Source organism: Blennius ocellaris (assembly GCF_963422515.1).
Source record: "Blennius ocellaris genome assembly, chromosome: 15".
NCBI lineage: Eukaryota > Metazoa > Chordata > Actinopteri > Blenniiformes > Blenniidae > Blennius > Blennius ocellaris.
In genome coordinates this window covers 5,124,559-5,136,859 of record NC_137664.1, presented here as the reverse complement: position 1 = coordinate 5,136,859, position 12,301 = coordinate 5,124,559, and the positions used below count along the sequence as shown (strand labels likewise).

The 12,301-nt window shown below is 39.7% G+C and overlaps 1 protein-coding gene across 3 annotated transcripts in view; it reads right to left on the bottom strand.

Annotated features, from left to right (window-relative positions):
• Window positions 1–2,047: 2,047 nt before the first annotated feature.
• LOC308140731 (electrogenic sodium bicarbonate cotransporter 1-like) overlaps window positions 2,048–12,301 on the bottom strand; it is a 34,759-nt gene continuing 24,505 nt past the window's right edge. The window contains exons 14-26 of one of the 3 annotated variants that reach the window (XM_080510631.1): window positions 11,369–11,631; window positions 9,779–9,831; window positions 9,437–9,622; window positions 8,687–8,800; window positions 7,878–8,039; window positions 7,552–7,730; window positions 7,213–7,285; window positions 6,141–6,209; window positions 5,223–5,396; window positions 4,966–5,130; window positions 4,746–4,839; window positions 4,374–4,447; window positions 2,048–4,240 (exon numbers count right to left, since the gene is read on the bottom strand). In XM_080510631.1, coding sequence (XP_080366757.1) covers window positions 4,404–4,447; window positions 4,746–4,839; window positions 4,966–5,130; window positions 5,223–5,396; window positions 6,141–6,209; window positions 7,213–7,285; window positions 7,552–7,730; window positions 7,878–8,039; window positions 8,687–8,800; window positions 9,437–9,622; window positions 9,779–9,831; window positions 11,369–11,631 — 1,576 coding nt within the window. In that variant the 3' untranslated portion in view covers window positions 2,048–4,240; window positions 4,374–4,403. Of the gene's footprint in view, window positions 4,241–4,369; window positions 4,448–4,745; window positions 4,840–4,965; window positions 5,131–5,222; window positions 5,397–6,140; window positions 6,210–7,212; window positions 7,286–7,551; window positions 7,731–7,877; window positions 8,040–8,686; window positions 8,801–9,436; window positions 9,623–9,778; window positions 9,832–11,368; window positions 11,632–12,301 lie in introns of all 3 variants that reach the window. The other 2 variants (XM_080510630.1, XM_080510632.1) reach the window with 2 other exon arrangements.

Here is a 12,301-nt window from a genome sequence, read left to right as displayed (position 1 = left end):
ACATTGAAATAAAGTGTCGTCCAGTCGGGGAACTCGCAAACCACATGCATCGTTTGCATTTTCACTTTTTTGCATCTGTATTTGCATTCAGTAGCAAGACAGAAAGCTTTGGTGTTACAATGCAATGTGCAACCAATAGCACAGACAAGGTGCCAATACTTAATGAATCAACAATAAAACATTGCAGTTTAATGATAAGAACAACTTAAGGGATTCAGTTTTGTAGAATTGCAAACCAATACTGGACGTAGGATGTTTAACTTGAAACTTATAACTTAATAGCTTTTCCGAAAATGATAGGATTGTAATTTTTTTTTTTTTTTAAGAAATCATGATAATAATGAAAAGAGTCAATTGATTATTTATTATGTATTTTACTCAAAGTGTTATGGGGCAAATTGAAATAAATAAGTAAAACTGATTTCAACTACACAAATTATATATTAAGACTTAATTTATCCCTGTCCATTTCAGACTTTCATAATCCCAATGGCCATCTGATTCTATTAGCTGGTGCTTTACACTTAGTTCTATGTGATAAAAGAAAACCGAAATCAGTTTTCAAAATATCTTGAAAATGTTGCTCTTTTTTATTAGTAGTAGTTGTAGTAGTAAATTCTCCAGATTTCTCAATGTGCATTGTCTTTGGTAAAAGCCTCTGCTGCCCCCTTGAGCTAAAATGTGTCAAAATAAATGTATTGTATGTTGATTAAAACTAGAGATACAATAAGTATTTTCCGTGGTCGTTCACATTGCATAGAGGTCAAAGTGCATGCAATATATGAACAGCATTTCAATGCAAATATATGATTGAGAAATACCTTTTTGAGAAATGGACTTTTCAATAATTATGAGAATACAGCTGCAAAAAAAAAAAAGCCTATCCTATCACTTGAGGTCATTTAATCAGAAAAAGAACTGTATTACTAAGCACGACTGACCTGAGCAGATTGCAGGAAGTAAAAAAAAAAAAAAAAAAAAGACACCATGTTCTCTCCAGCACCAGAGGAAGACCTAATTACACCTTTTTTCCCCCCCTTGAGCGATGAGACTCAGAGTAATGAGCCCATTCGGTTCATTACAGCAGACTGAAGTCTGATGATCGTGGAAACTATGCGGCTCTCCTTTCTTCTATCTGCTGGGAGAATGAGCAGCTGACAGCAGGATGTTGTGAAGTGTCTACAGCTTAGTGCACTCCAATCCATCGATTTAAAAGACACCCCAGTTTTGTGCTTTCATACAGATGAAGAAGAGCATTTTGTTTTGTTTTTTTCTTCTTGGATTTGCAGTTATAACCTTTCTGCTGTGCTCGTAATGGGCCATGGCAGACTTCATAAACCAGCCTGTGATCCGTTAACTCACTTTTATGCCTCCATAGAGTGTTTATTCTGAAGGTAAACTCAGTCTATGTACACATTAGAGGCAATATCTGGGAAAGTGAATAGTTTCTGAACCGACAGGTGGCTGGGTGGCTTTTTTAATGCACATTTTTACTTCACTAGTTTTTTTTTTTTTTGTTTTTTTTTGAAAGACTAATGACCCAGATACTTCCATAATCCTGCATCTCTGGTTGCAAAAGCCTGGTCCTGCCATCCATCTTATTGGACAGCAGGAGAAAAAACCAGGTAAGTAACTCAGTGATGTTCCTCGGTTCATGGCTGCTTAATGTCCTGACGGCTAAAAAATATATATATATTTGAGTTGGTAGTGATCAAATACTGGCTTATTAGTCACTTTACTGACCCCCGAGGATAAAGTTGTTGAATCAAAGGTCAACCTTTTATATTTCTTTGTCACTCAAACGTAAAATAAATCTGAGTTAAAACATTGAAAGTTTTATTTTTGGGGGTAATAAAGAACTTTAGGGAGAACTGGTTCATTCATTATGCATCTCCCCAACAAACCAATTTGGAGGGGAAATGTAACCAAACTTGAAAAAATGTCAATTCACAAAATTACATCTTGGGGTTGGATTTGTAATGAAAAAAATAAAATAAAATAGTCACACCAGGAATTTAGGAATCACTTGAACAGTTTTATTGCTCTCATTTCAAACACTACTTCATAAAAAAAAAAAACACATTTTCTTCCTTCTGTGTAACCTATGGTTATTTGAGCACATAAGATGCTTGTATAAAATTGGTTTCAGACTTAAAACATCAAAAATATTACATCAATTGTGGAATCAGAACCATAAAGTCAAAAGATCAAGATATACAGATCACAGAACAAAGTGGAAGACAATGCGGCTTTTTTTCTTTTTTAATGCAACTTTTTAACGGTTTCTCATTTTGACAATATTGATGTGTGAAGCACGAAATAAAGCCTTTATATGCACAAAATTTCAGAAACACCGAGTGTGCATGTCTTTACCTTCAACCAACAAATGATTGGGATGTATCAAGAGTCCAATACGCATTAATAATTTACGTCAAATGAATCAGCTCAAGTTACCAGTGTATACTTCAAACCGTGCCAGAAGCAGGATCAAGGTATTCGATTGTTGTAGGAAAATAAAGATTAAAGCATGTTATTGCCCATCAACCACCCGTCACTAGTTGGAAAGTAGAGACACAAAAGTGTCAGAAAACTCTTAAGTTAAGTTGCGCAAACTTTTAACCCTGTACGCAAAAAAAGAAGTCGTTCTTCCAAGAGTGTAAGTTGCAATAATATGTTCGTCACAGTGATTGTTGATTTGCATTTAAAAAAAAATACATTATTAAAAATCAAAAACACACAAAAAAAAAAAGGAATATGAGATTGAAAACATTTTAAATTATCAGCTTGAGTACAAGATCACATTTTAAAGCGAAATTCAACTCAAAAGACAAAACTGAGTCGATGGTCAAGAGTGTGAGAACAAACGGCAGTCATGAGACGGGATCAAGTAATATTGTTCACCCATCTTAAGCATTCTTCGGTATAACCGCAACACATTTTATTTTTATGAGGAAAAACAAAATTGGGTAGAATTGCCCTTTAAAACACATCGCAAATGATTGTTCATACTGACATCAGACAAAAATACAATAATTAACTGACACACAACGCAAGGAAACTGAAAGTGGAGATTCAGCGATCCATGCAGTGCCAGTGGAAAATAAAAATCAGTGTTTGATCACAAATCATTGCACAATGGATTTTTTTTTTTTTTTTTAATATACATTGGTATATATAATGCCTGGCACCTACAAAAAAAAAAGAAAAAAAGAAAAAAAGAAAGGAGGTAGAGCTACATCTAGAACTCTCCCAAAAAAGGGAGACGTCAGCCGAGTGGACACAGGCCACAGAAATCTCCAAATTTCCACAAACTGGGATGGTAAAATGGCAAAAATCAAACATAACTCAACCAGCAATTTTTTTTATTTTTTTTTATTTTTTGGACGCAAGATGAAATATAATAAATATAGAGAAAGAAAGAATAGAAGGAAGCTGGAGAAATTAGTTCTGAGTGGAGGTAAATAATGACTACATCTATAAGGTCATGTCATGTCTGCATGGATGGAGCTTTGCCTTGTACGTTTGATGCTGTACCTCCTATAAGGTTTGAATCTGGAGATTATGGTATTTAAGATTTAAAACTTAATAAAAAAAAACAAACTGACTAAAAACAGTACAATCATGTGGGGGGGAAAAAGTGACTTTTTTATGTTATGTAACTTTGGAGAGCTCCTCCTGTTTGCATAGAGTAAATATGGAAGAAGTGATGTAGATGCTACCTTTATATGGCGTTTATGGCTGCAGTTACGGTCCCTTCATGGACGTCTTCGGTGATTACACTTCTTCAACATGATGCCTGTTACATTATGAGCGTTTACATTATTAGGACGACGACGTCCCGTATCAACTGCACCCAGATGAGCGTGCGCAAGCCATTTCAGTTTTGTGCATGAAATCATGCAGGTGAGGAGCGAGCGACCACATCGGCCCCGCCGGGTAAAAATTCAGCACCAACCAGAAGCGCTTAAGACAGATATTTCCAGCCTTGTCGGATTAAAATCCACACATGAAGAATATCTTTTTTTAAAAATGCCATAAGTAAATGGTACTTCAGTACAGAACAATGGCTGTGTTTAACTGTGTTGTGCTGCATCTTTGGACTTGGTTTTTTTTTTTTTTTTTTTTACTTTCTGTTCACAGTTCAGTTTCAGAGCCCTTCCTCCAGAGGAAACCGTTGTCCATAGAGCCGCGGCCTATTCGGATCTGAGGCAGCCCTTTTGTGTACGAACCACTCTCAAGACTGAAAGATGGAAGAGACAGCAAACATAAAACACAAATTCTTCAAATAGAAATATGTCCCTTTGAGGTGGAAATTAAAAAAAATTATAAAAAAAAAAAACAAGGGACACAAAGGCTAGCTGGTACTCACTTACTCAGCCACAGTGGGAGACTCGAAGTAGCGCTCAGCACTGGGAATGCGGGCCAAGGAAAGACGCTGATTGATCTCCTGGTAGACAAAAGGAAAAAATAAATTAAATTAATGGAAAAGTGATTAAACAAAAAATGTTCTTTAAAAGAAAAGTGAAGAAAAGCACAGCAGAGCAGTTTTCCAGTTCAAATCAAATCAGCATTCAGCAGCTAAAAGTGGCAGATTTAGAGCAGCAGTAATAATATATATATAATTTTTTTTTTTTTTATTGATTTTATGACACTCGCTTTAGAACTACAAGAAAACTCCAAGCGTGGCAGGAAAGGAAAAGTAAACTTGAAGAAGCAAAGTTTGAGCAGCCCTGCCTAGTACTCACTATCTGGAGACTTATCTCCCAACATGGGCTCCTGCTCCATCGCTTCCATTGAGATTTTTATACTGGGAATATTTTCATGGTAGGGGTAGTCAGACTGTGGGAGGAGGGATGGAGAACATTAACACACAGGTATGTTTGGTTTTAAGGGGACGCTCTAATTGGGGGGGGGGTGAAGACAATCACAACAACAATGTACAAGAGGGTTAAAAGATGTACTTACAAACTCCATTTCACTGTCGATGCTTCCTTTCTTCTTGTTCTTCTTCTTCTTCTCGTCCTCCTTCTTCTTCTTGTCCTTCTCCGGGATGACGTCGTCCAGGTAGCTCAGGTCATGCTGGGAGAACAGGTAGTCCATGGCTTTGCGGACAGCGACCAATGCCAAAATCTGCAAGTTCAGCGATTTTATTATAGTTACAAAGCACTTCTTGAATGACGGCACGGCAACACCCCCACCGCCCACCACGGTCGTTTTTTTACCATGACGGGGAAAATGATGGCGGCCACGGTGGACTTGAGGATCCAGAGGAGGGCCAGACACAAGGCCTGGATGAAGGTGAAGAGGTGGATGCGTCTCTGGGGGACGTGGCGCAGATAGATGAGGTCCGGCTGGTGCTTGGCGGGCATGAGGAGCAGCATCAGGCGATCCATGAACTGATGTCAACATAGAAATTAATTAATTAATTAATAATTAAAAAAAACACCACATGAGAGAAGGGCTTGCATGCAGCGACCATGATAAATCTGTATTTGCCATTTGTGAGAAAACATTTTTTACTACAGGTGTCAAAAGGCTTTCACTTCAGAAACACAAACATCTCAAGCCAACTGCAATTTCGCATTTTAACCACTAGACTCCATGCAAAATGTGCATTTCTCTCAGAGCCAGATGAGATAGCGCACGGCCTTTATCTGTGGCATAGTTTGCAGGTCACACTGAAAATCTTTGGATGTTTAAACATTCAAGCTTCAGCCACTACAAGATGAGAAGATATAGGAAAAACCCCAAAAACGTGTACACACGTGATAGAATAATCAAACATGATATAAAAGCTATCAATAAAAAGTTCTTCCTTCATATCTTCTCAACGGAAACGTTTCCAACTTGAGATCTATTTACAAGAGAGTCCACGCCCAGTGTCAACTACAGACAAGTCATTGTTCTCTTTTCTTATTGAAGCTCGCAAACGAGCAGGTTTAGTGAGCTGGAAGGCGTGTGCAGAGGCGTGCTGATATATGGCAAATGGAGCCGAGCCAACACGAGCAGCTGATTTCCAGCTCCTCCATGCGATTTTTTACTTCCACATATGTTGGGCAGCTACTATCTGCAACTGCTTTAAAAAAAAAAAAAAATGAAGTTTTCTTGTTGTCAGCAACAGACAGGCCACATTGTCTCACCTGCACGCCGTTGAGTGACGCCACCCCCATGTAGAGGAAGACACCGTAGAGGACCGGCATGGGAATGAACTGAAGAACACAAGAATGGCGCCAGATGTGGTTTAAAATATTTAAAAATAAATAAATAAATAAATAAATAAATAAATAAAATATTTAAACACAACTTTAAAGTAATGTACTGCAAACAGCTTAGAGGCAACAATAATTTATATTTATAGCATCATTTCATCTGCTTTTCTGTTAAGTTGAGTGGACACAATGTGACCCGACAGCTGCTGATGCAGCTTTAAATGTGCCAGTCAAATATTAACCCTTTATCAGGCGTCGGGCAACTCCAAAAATATGATAAATATGGTCGACACAGACACAGATCCCAAACATATGCATGCTAAATTAAGGAAGATTCTCAAGAGAAATCCTTTCATTTTATATATATATACTTTTTTAAAACATTCATATATGGAAATCTCACAATTTTACCCTTTAATAAAAATCAACATTTAACACAGCAAAAACAAAAAAACTTTTCAGAAAGTGTCATTTCTGATGTGATTATGATAAAACAGGATTTAAAAAAAACAAAAAAAAAACATGAAATAGCTTCAGTAACAATTTAGCAAATTTTTTAAAAAAGGCATAAAAATCACCAAAACAGAATAAATATGCAAAAAAAAATTGTGTTTTACTTCATGGAAAGCACTTTGGACTTTTATGTGTTTGGCTTACTAAAAACAGACTTGTGAAGTCCAGTGTGGAGAGGGTTGAGAAAACGCCCACAAGGGGGCGCACATGCTCCAACCACATCCTCACTTGGTGGCTTCACAACTTTTTCTTCAGCAGCTTAATGAAGGAATGGAAACTCGAGAAGTCACTCTGCTGCAATTGGAGCTTAAGCCCTGATGAACATGCTTTATTTCACATCGAATTACTTTAGCTATGGGGAGTTCCTAATCGGATGAACCCGAAGATTTGAAATTATTGGACACTTGAGAGGCGCGACAGGAGTTTGTCCTAAAAGAGGTGGACAGTAATCCATGTTTCCAAGGAGGAATTTTAAGATGTGGCGATCTACCTTGAGGATAGGAGCCATGAAGACTGAGAGTCCCGTCAAGAGGAAGACGATGATACCAGTGACTCTCTGTTCCCTGGATTGGTGAGAGGAGGAGGAGGAGAGGGGGACAACACATGTACAAATGATTAGACCCATGTCAATGCAAGAAAATTGAATTAAAAGAATTACCTGTTTAAAAGCGTTAAAAGTGAATAAAACTACATGCAGCTGCAAGTAGATCTGCTTACATGAAGGACTCCAGGTTGAATTAGATTACAAACAGAGCAAAGAAAACTCTGAGAGAAAAAAAAAAAAGGGGTTTCTTTATCAGGACCGCCAGCAGCAGCAGTACGAACTCACCTAACACCAAGGAATTTGGGCTGCTCCCCGGGCGCCGACGTCTCCGTCTCCATCTTCAGAGAGTCGATGTGGGCGATTGAGATGACCGTGGCGGCCACGTACCACGGCAGGCCCATGAAGGAGCAGACCACCATCAGGACCGCCACCCAGAACAGATCCAGGTGGTACCCGGCCCCTTTCTGCAAAAAGAGAGAGAAGGGAGGTGAGGAGTAACCACTAACTTTTTAGTTACTATGTAATAAGATGCTCCCTTCTTGCATCAACGACGAAATGTCAAGGGGGGGTATGTAGTGTATTATTCATCGTCTTCACAGGGCTGCACCCACCTTGAGTTTGTGCTCCTTCCTGTTGACGATCACAGCCGTAATCTGCTGGTCCATGAATATGAGAATGGTGACCAGCAGGGCGGGCAGCGCAGCTGCCAGGTACACCCACCAGGGGTTTCCTCCAAAAGGAGGAACAAACCAGCCCCTCAGTGGACTTGTGGGCTAGAGGAGGTGAGAAAGAAGAAGGTGGTCACTTATTTACAATTCCATCTACTTCAACATTAAATACTGTAAGACGGCCAATTTGTAATCTTTGCTGACCAAACCTTTGTTTGCGGACACCCCAAATAATACACGCACACCAAAACGGGAAATAACAGAGTTTTCGGATGTTCCCTCATCGTGCGCAGTGACTCAGAGTGCCGAATGGAGTTTGAAATTCCGGGTGCAGCGTTACGTGACAGAAGACTGTGAATTAAGACTCTGTGAGGAAACAAAGCTCACTCTGTACTTGGAACGAGAAGAGCGACTATGTTCTCACGTCACCTATAATCAAGCTCCCGCTGCACCACCGGGGTGGGCTGCCAGCTGAGGAACATTTGAGCCTTGATACTCATATGTATCTTAACAGGCAAATCCACAAAGACGGCATTATACTGAGATTTTAAAGCGTTACAAAGAAAAGAAAGGGGAAAAAAAAAAACACAACCTGGGAGCAGAAACATGGGTCATTATCAGTGCAATCTGAGGAAACTACACCCGGACTGACCATTGTAACTCAAATCCAAACAAAAGACGGCAACGAACTGCAAGCACGCAGTGAAGTCACGGCTACTTTTTAAGTGGCTTTCTCCTGCGTGAGGCTTTACCTTGAATTCACTTGGCACTATGAGCTTCGGAGTGTCCACGCCAACGATGGCGTCCACACCGCAGAAGACGAGGATGGTCAAGATGATGGCGAAGTCGCTGATAAGTTTCCTCACCTAAAAAAAAAAAAAAAAAAAAATTATAATTACAAACACAGAGTTTAAGCTATTGACATTTGTATATCAAACACAAGAGTAAAACCTTGTCAAACAAGATGTTTGCAGACAAATGAGCGCTGGAGGCCGGGACCTTGTCAGGCGAGTGTTTTCACGACTGGAGGGGAGCGAGTTCAACTACACCCGTTATTCATAGTGTGCAAACATGGTTTGTTTAGAAACCGCTAACCAGTTGAACCAGAGACTGGGTAAAAAACGTTTTTTTTTGTTTTTTTTTAAATGACAGGGTTACCAGAGGAGCACAAACCTTTAATAGTTCAGCCACACTCACATGCTTTTTTTTTTTTTAAATCTTTTGTTTTTATGTAGTCGTCAGTGGAAGTTTAACTTGAGTTTCCTTTTGGTTGTGCTTTAGTAACTAATTCTATCATTATCCAATATGAAGCACTAACCCTGCCTTGGACAGAGATGCCAAACACTTGTTTTCCACGGAATGATTGTGAAACGAGCAAACATCTTAGTTATTTCATTTCATTTGCACAAGGCCAGTCTCGGGAGGAGACAAAGAGGAAATACAAAAATAAATAAACAACTTCCTCTGCAGCGCCTCCTGTGACATGCAGCACCGTCACTCACCCTCGTGGGGAAGAAGCGGCTCGTCTTGAACTTCTTCAGACCCATGGAGCAGGTGTAGGTGCCGAAAAACAGGATGAGGGACATGAGGGTGATGTCGGGCACGTAGCCACAGGCCTCTCCGACCAGCTTTCCTTCAAACTGCAGACACTGCTCCCTGGTCAAGGACGTCCAGGTAGCATTCGCAGGCTGACCAGAGGGGGAAGAAAAAAAAACAAAAACAAAAGGAATTTGTGTGAGTGTGACTGATGAACAGCACTGAAACAATGAATGCTCAAATAATGCTACTAAATGTAGAAGAATGAAAAAAAGAAAAAGAAAAGGCACATGAAGGACGTCACATACCAGATCAGTACTGTTTGTCCAGGCAGTGATATCTAGCAGCTCTGATGAGTTCCCTGAGAAAGAAAGAGACGAGCCCACATCAGCATAAATTGAGAGCGCTACAACTATCACACATTTATAATCCGGGCAAATGTCTCTTCCCCAAACAACAATGCTCAAAGTAGCTCATGACACAAAGGCTGATAGGGCTGCTGAGAATGTAAACAGTAGTATCTCCCCCAGGTTGACAAACTGCTATCATTTGTTATTTCCAATGCAAACACAGTAAAGGAAGGTTGAAAGCTCGAAGCTCCGAGCTGTCAGGATACCACACCGGTTATTATAACCCCTCAGCTTTTAATATGCAGGATCGCTGTTATGGAAACTCTGGTAATGACCCAAAACATGAATGAAAACATGAAGAAATTTCATAAATAGTGATGTGAAATACTCCAATATATACTTATGGGCCTTATGCTAATTTGAAATACTGAAGAAATGTTGATTTCTTGTTTATTTTGTTTTATGAGCCACACTACATGCTGGAAAATATTTATGAAAGTTAATAATGTGGGTTGGGTTACATGTTAAAAATCATTTAAGATGGCATCTAACACTATGAAGAAAATAGGACTAAAGCAAGTCAGCTGCCTGCAGGATGAACTTATGAGAGAAAAGGTTGGGGGAATAATGACTCTTCTTTAAGGTGTCAGTTTTACAACTACATTACGACGTCCACTTATGGCAGAAAATAGTTGCATTTTGTAATTGGTTGACCGAATAAACTATTACTAATACTACAAATTTCACCACTTTACGAAATTGTTCACATTTATCAGTCCTTGCAGAGTTTTTCCCATCAATCTTATTGAGCCTCACCTGGAACACTCCGCGTCATTTGTAAATTTGGGAATTTCCTTTCATTGCCCAACACTTGAAAGTCAGTGCACGTCATACTGAGCGCTTCAAGAAGTGTACTAACAAACTGCAACTACGGTCCTGACAAAATCGAACACGAGAGATCACAAAACTTCTGTTTCAGCATCACTTCACTGATCGAGTATGGCAAAGACATTTTTGGTTTTATGCGGCTTTTAACAAACGAAAACACTTTCTCCTCTTCACAAGATGGGCATGTGTGGGCGGAGCCAGTCCAGCTCACACTGACACAACGGACTCTGAATGTAGCTTCTTTGATCAAATACCCAAATGGAGGAAAATCAACAAAAAGCTGGATTTGGGGCAAATAAACGTTAAAAAACCTTTTTTGGTTCAGCAAGACGCATATGAAATAGTTGTACGATGAGAGACCTTTAATAAATAAAACCGACTGATAATTTGTCGAATATCAGTCAACATAGAAAATTTTTTATATTTTTAACCCTGAAAAACGTTCTTCTCTTAATTTGGAAACCAATACTTATATAAAACATTTTTTCCTATGTCAGTCTTTCATCTTGAACAATACTTTTTATTCATCATTTCTTTATTTGAAATGTTTTGTGGTGTGAATTTAAAGAGGTGACATTTTTTATTTTTTTTTATTAAACTGTCAACATTATGAATAATAAAGTTCACATTCCAGTCTTTTCTGGAGTGAAGACCACCTACCGGGCGAGCAGCGGCAGTCGTACTGAGTGACGAGGTTGGAGTCGTAGTCGGAGTTGATGGGGTTGTGGTGGGCCAGCTTCAGCATCTTCTTGAACGCGTCGTAGATGAAGATGAAGCTGATGAGCGCAGAGAAGCCCTCCTCGGTGAAACGTGTGAAATACTGCACCAGGAAGCTGGCGTCTGTGGCGACCAGCACCAGGCAGAGGAAAGCCGACCACAGGCCGATCCACAGCCGGAACTCCAGGTAGTCGAAGTCATTTTCCCTGAAGACGGAACAACCGGACACAAGTTGAGAGCACATTTCAGCAAATGTGTTTTATTTTAAAAGAATGAAAACTTGAATTAAGCTTAAGTCAATAACATACAACCCTTCAAGGTCCCTTTAAAGTGAAACAATGTTAATTTTACAGGTCTGAAACTCGAGCTTTCATGAGGTTTTGCCTTCGTGGCGGAGCGCTGATACACGACAGCTGCAGACGGCTCGCCAGCAGCTGCCACCGACTCAGCAGCCGCCGACTGACGGGCAGCAGGATGGAAACATTTGCGGGACACAGACACCACGACATTCTTCGCTCACAGTGCGAAATTAAACGACAGTGAATTATTAATAATGGAACGTAATCGGCGTGGTGCTTGGTAATGCTAGGAGACCCGCCCCCCCCGGGCGAGGGAGGGAGTACTGTACAGTGGAAGCAGGGAGAAGTCAGCATATAACAGCCTTTAGTACTTTGCAGCTTTTCAATGTACTCATTCAATACGACAGTGTTCCAAACTCCAATGTGTTTTTATCGAGTACTATAATGTTTGCGTGTGTGTCTGTGTGTGGAGCTCATTCATGAATCTATCGGGAGGAGAAATCAACAATCAGCTGGGAACGACTCTCCAAACAATCTGTGACTGCTGAGACATTTCCAACAGATTTAATTTTGAAGC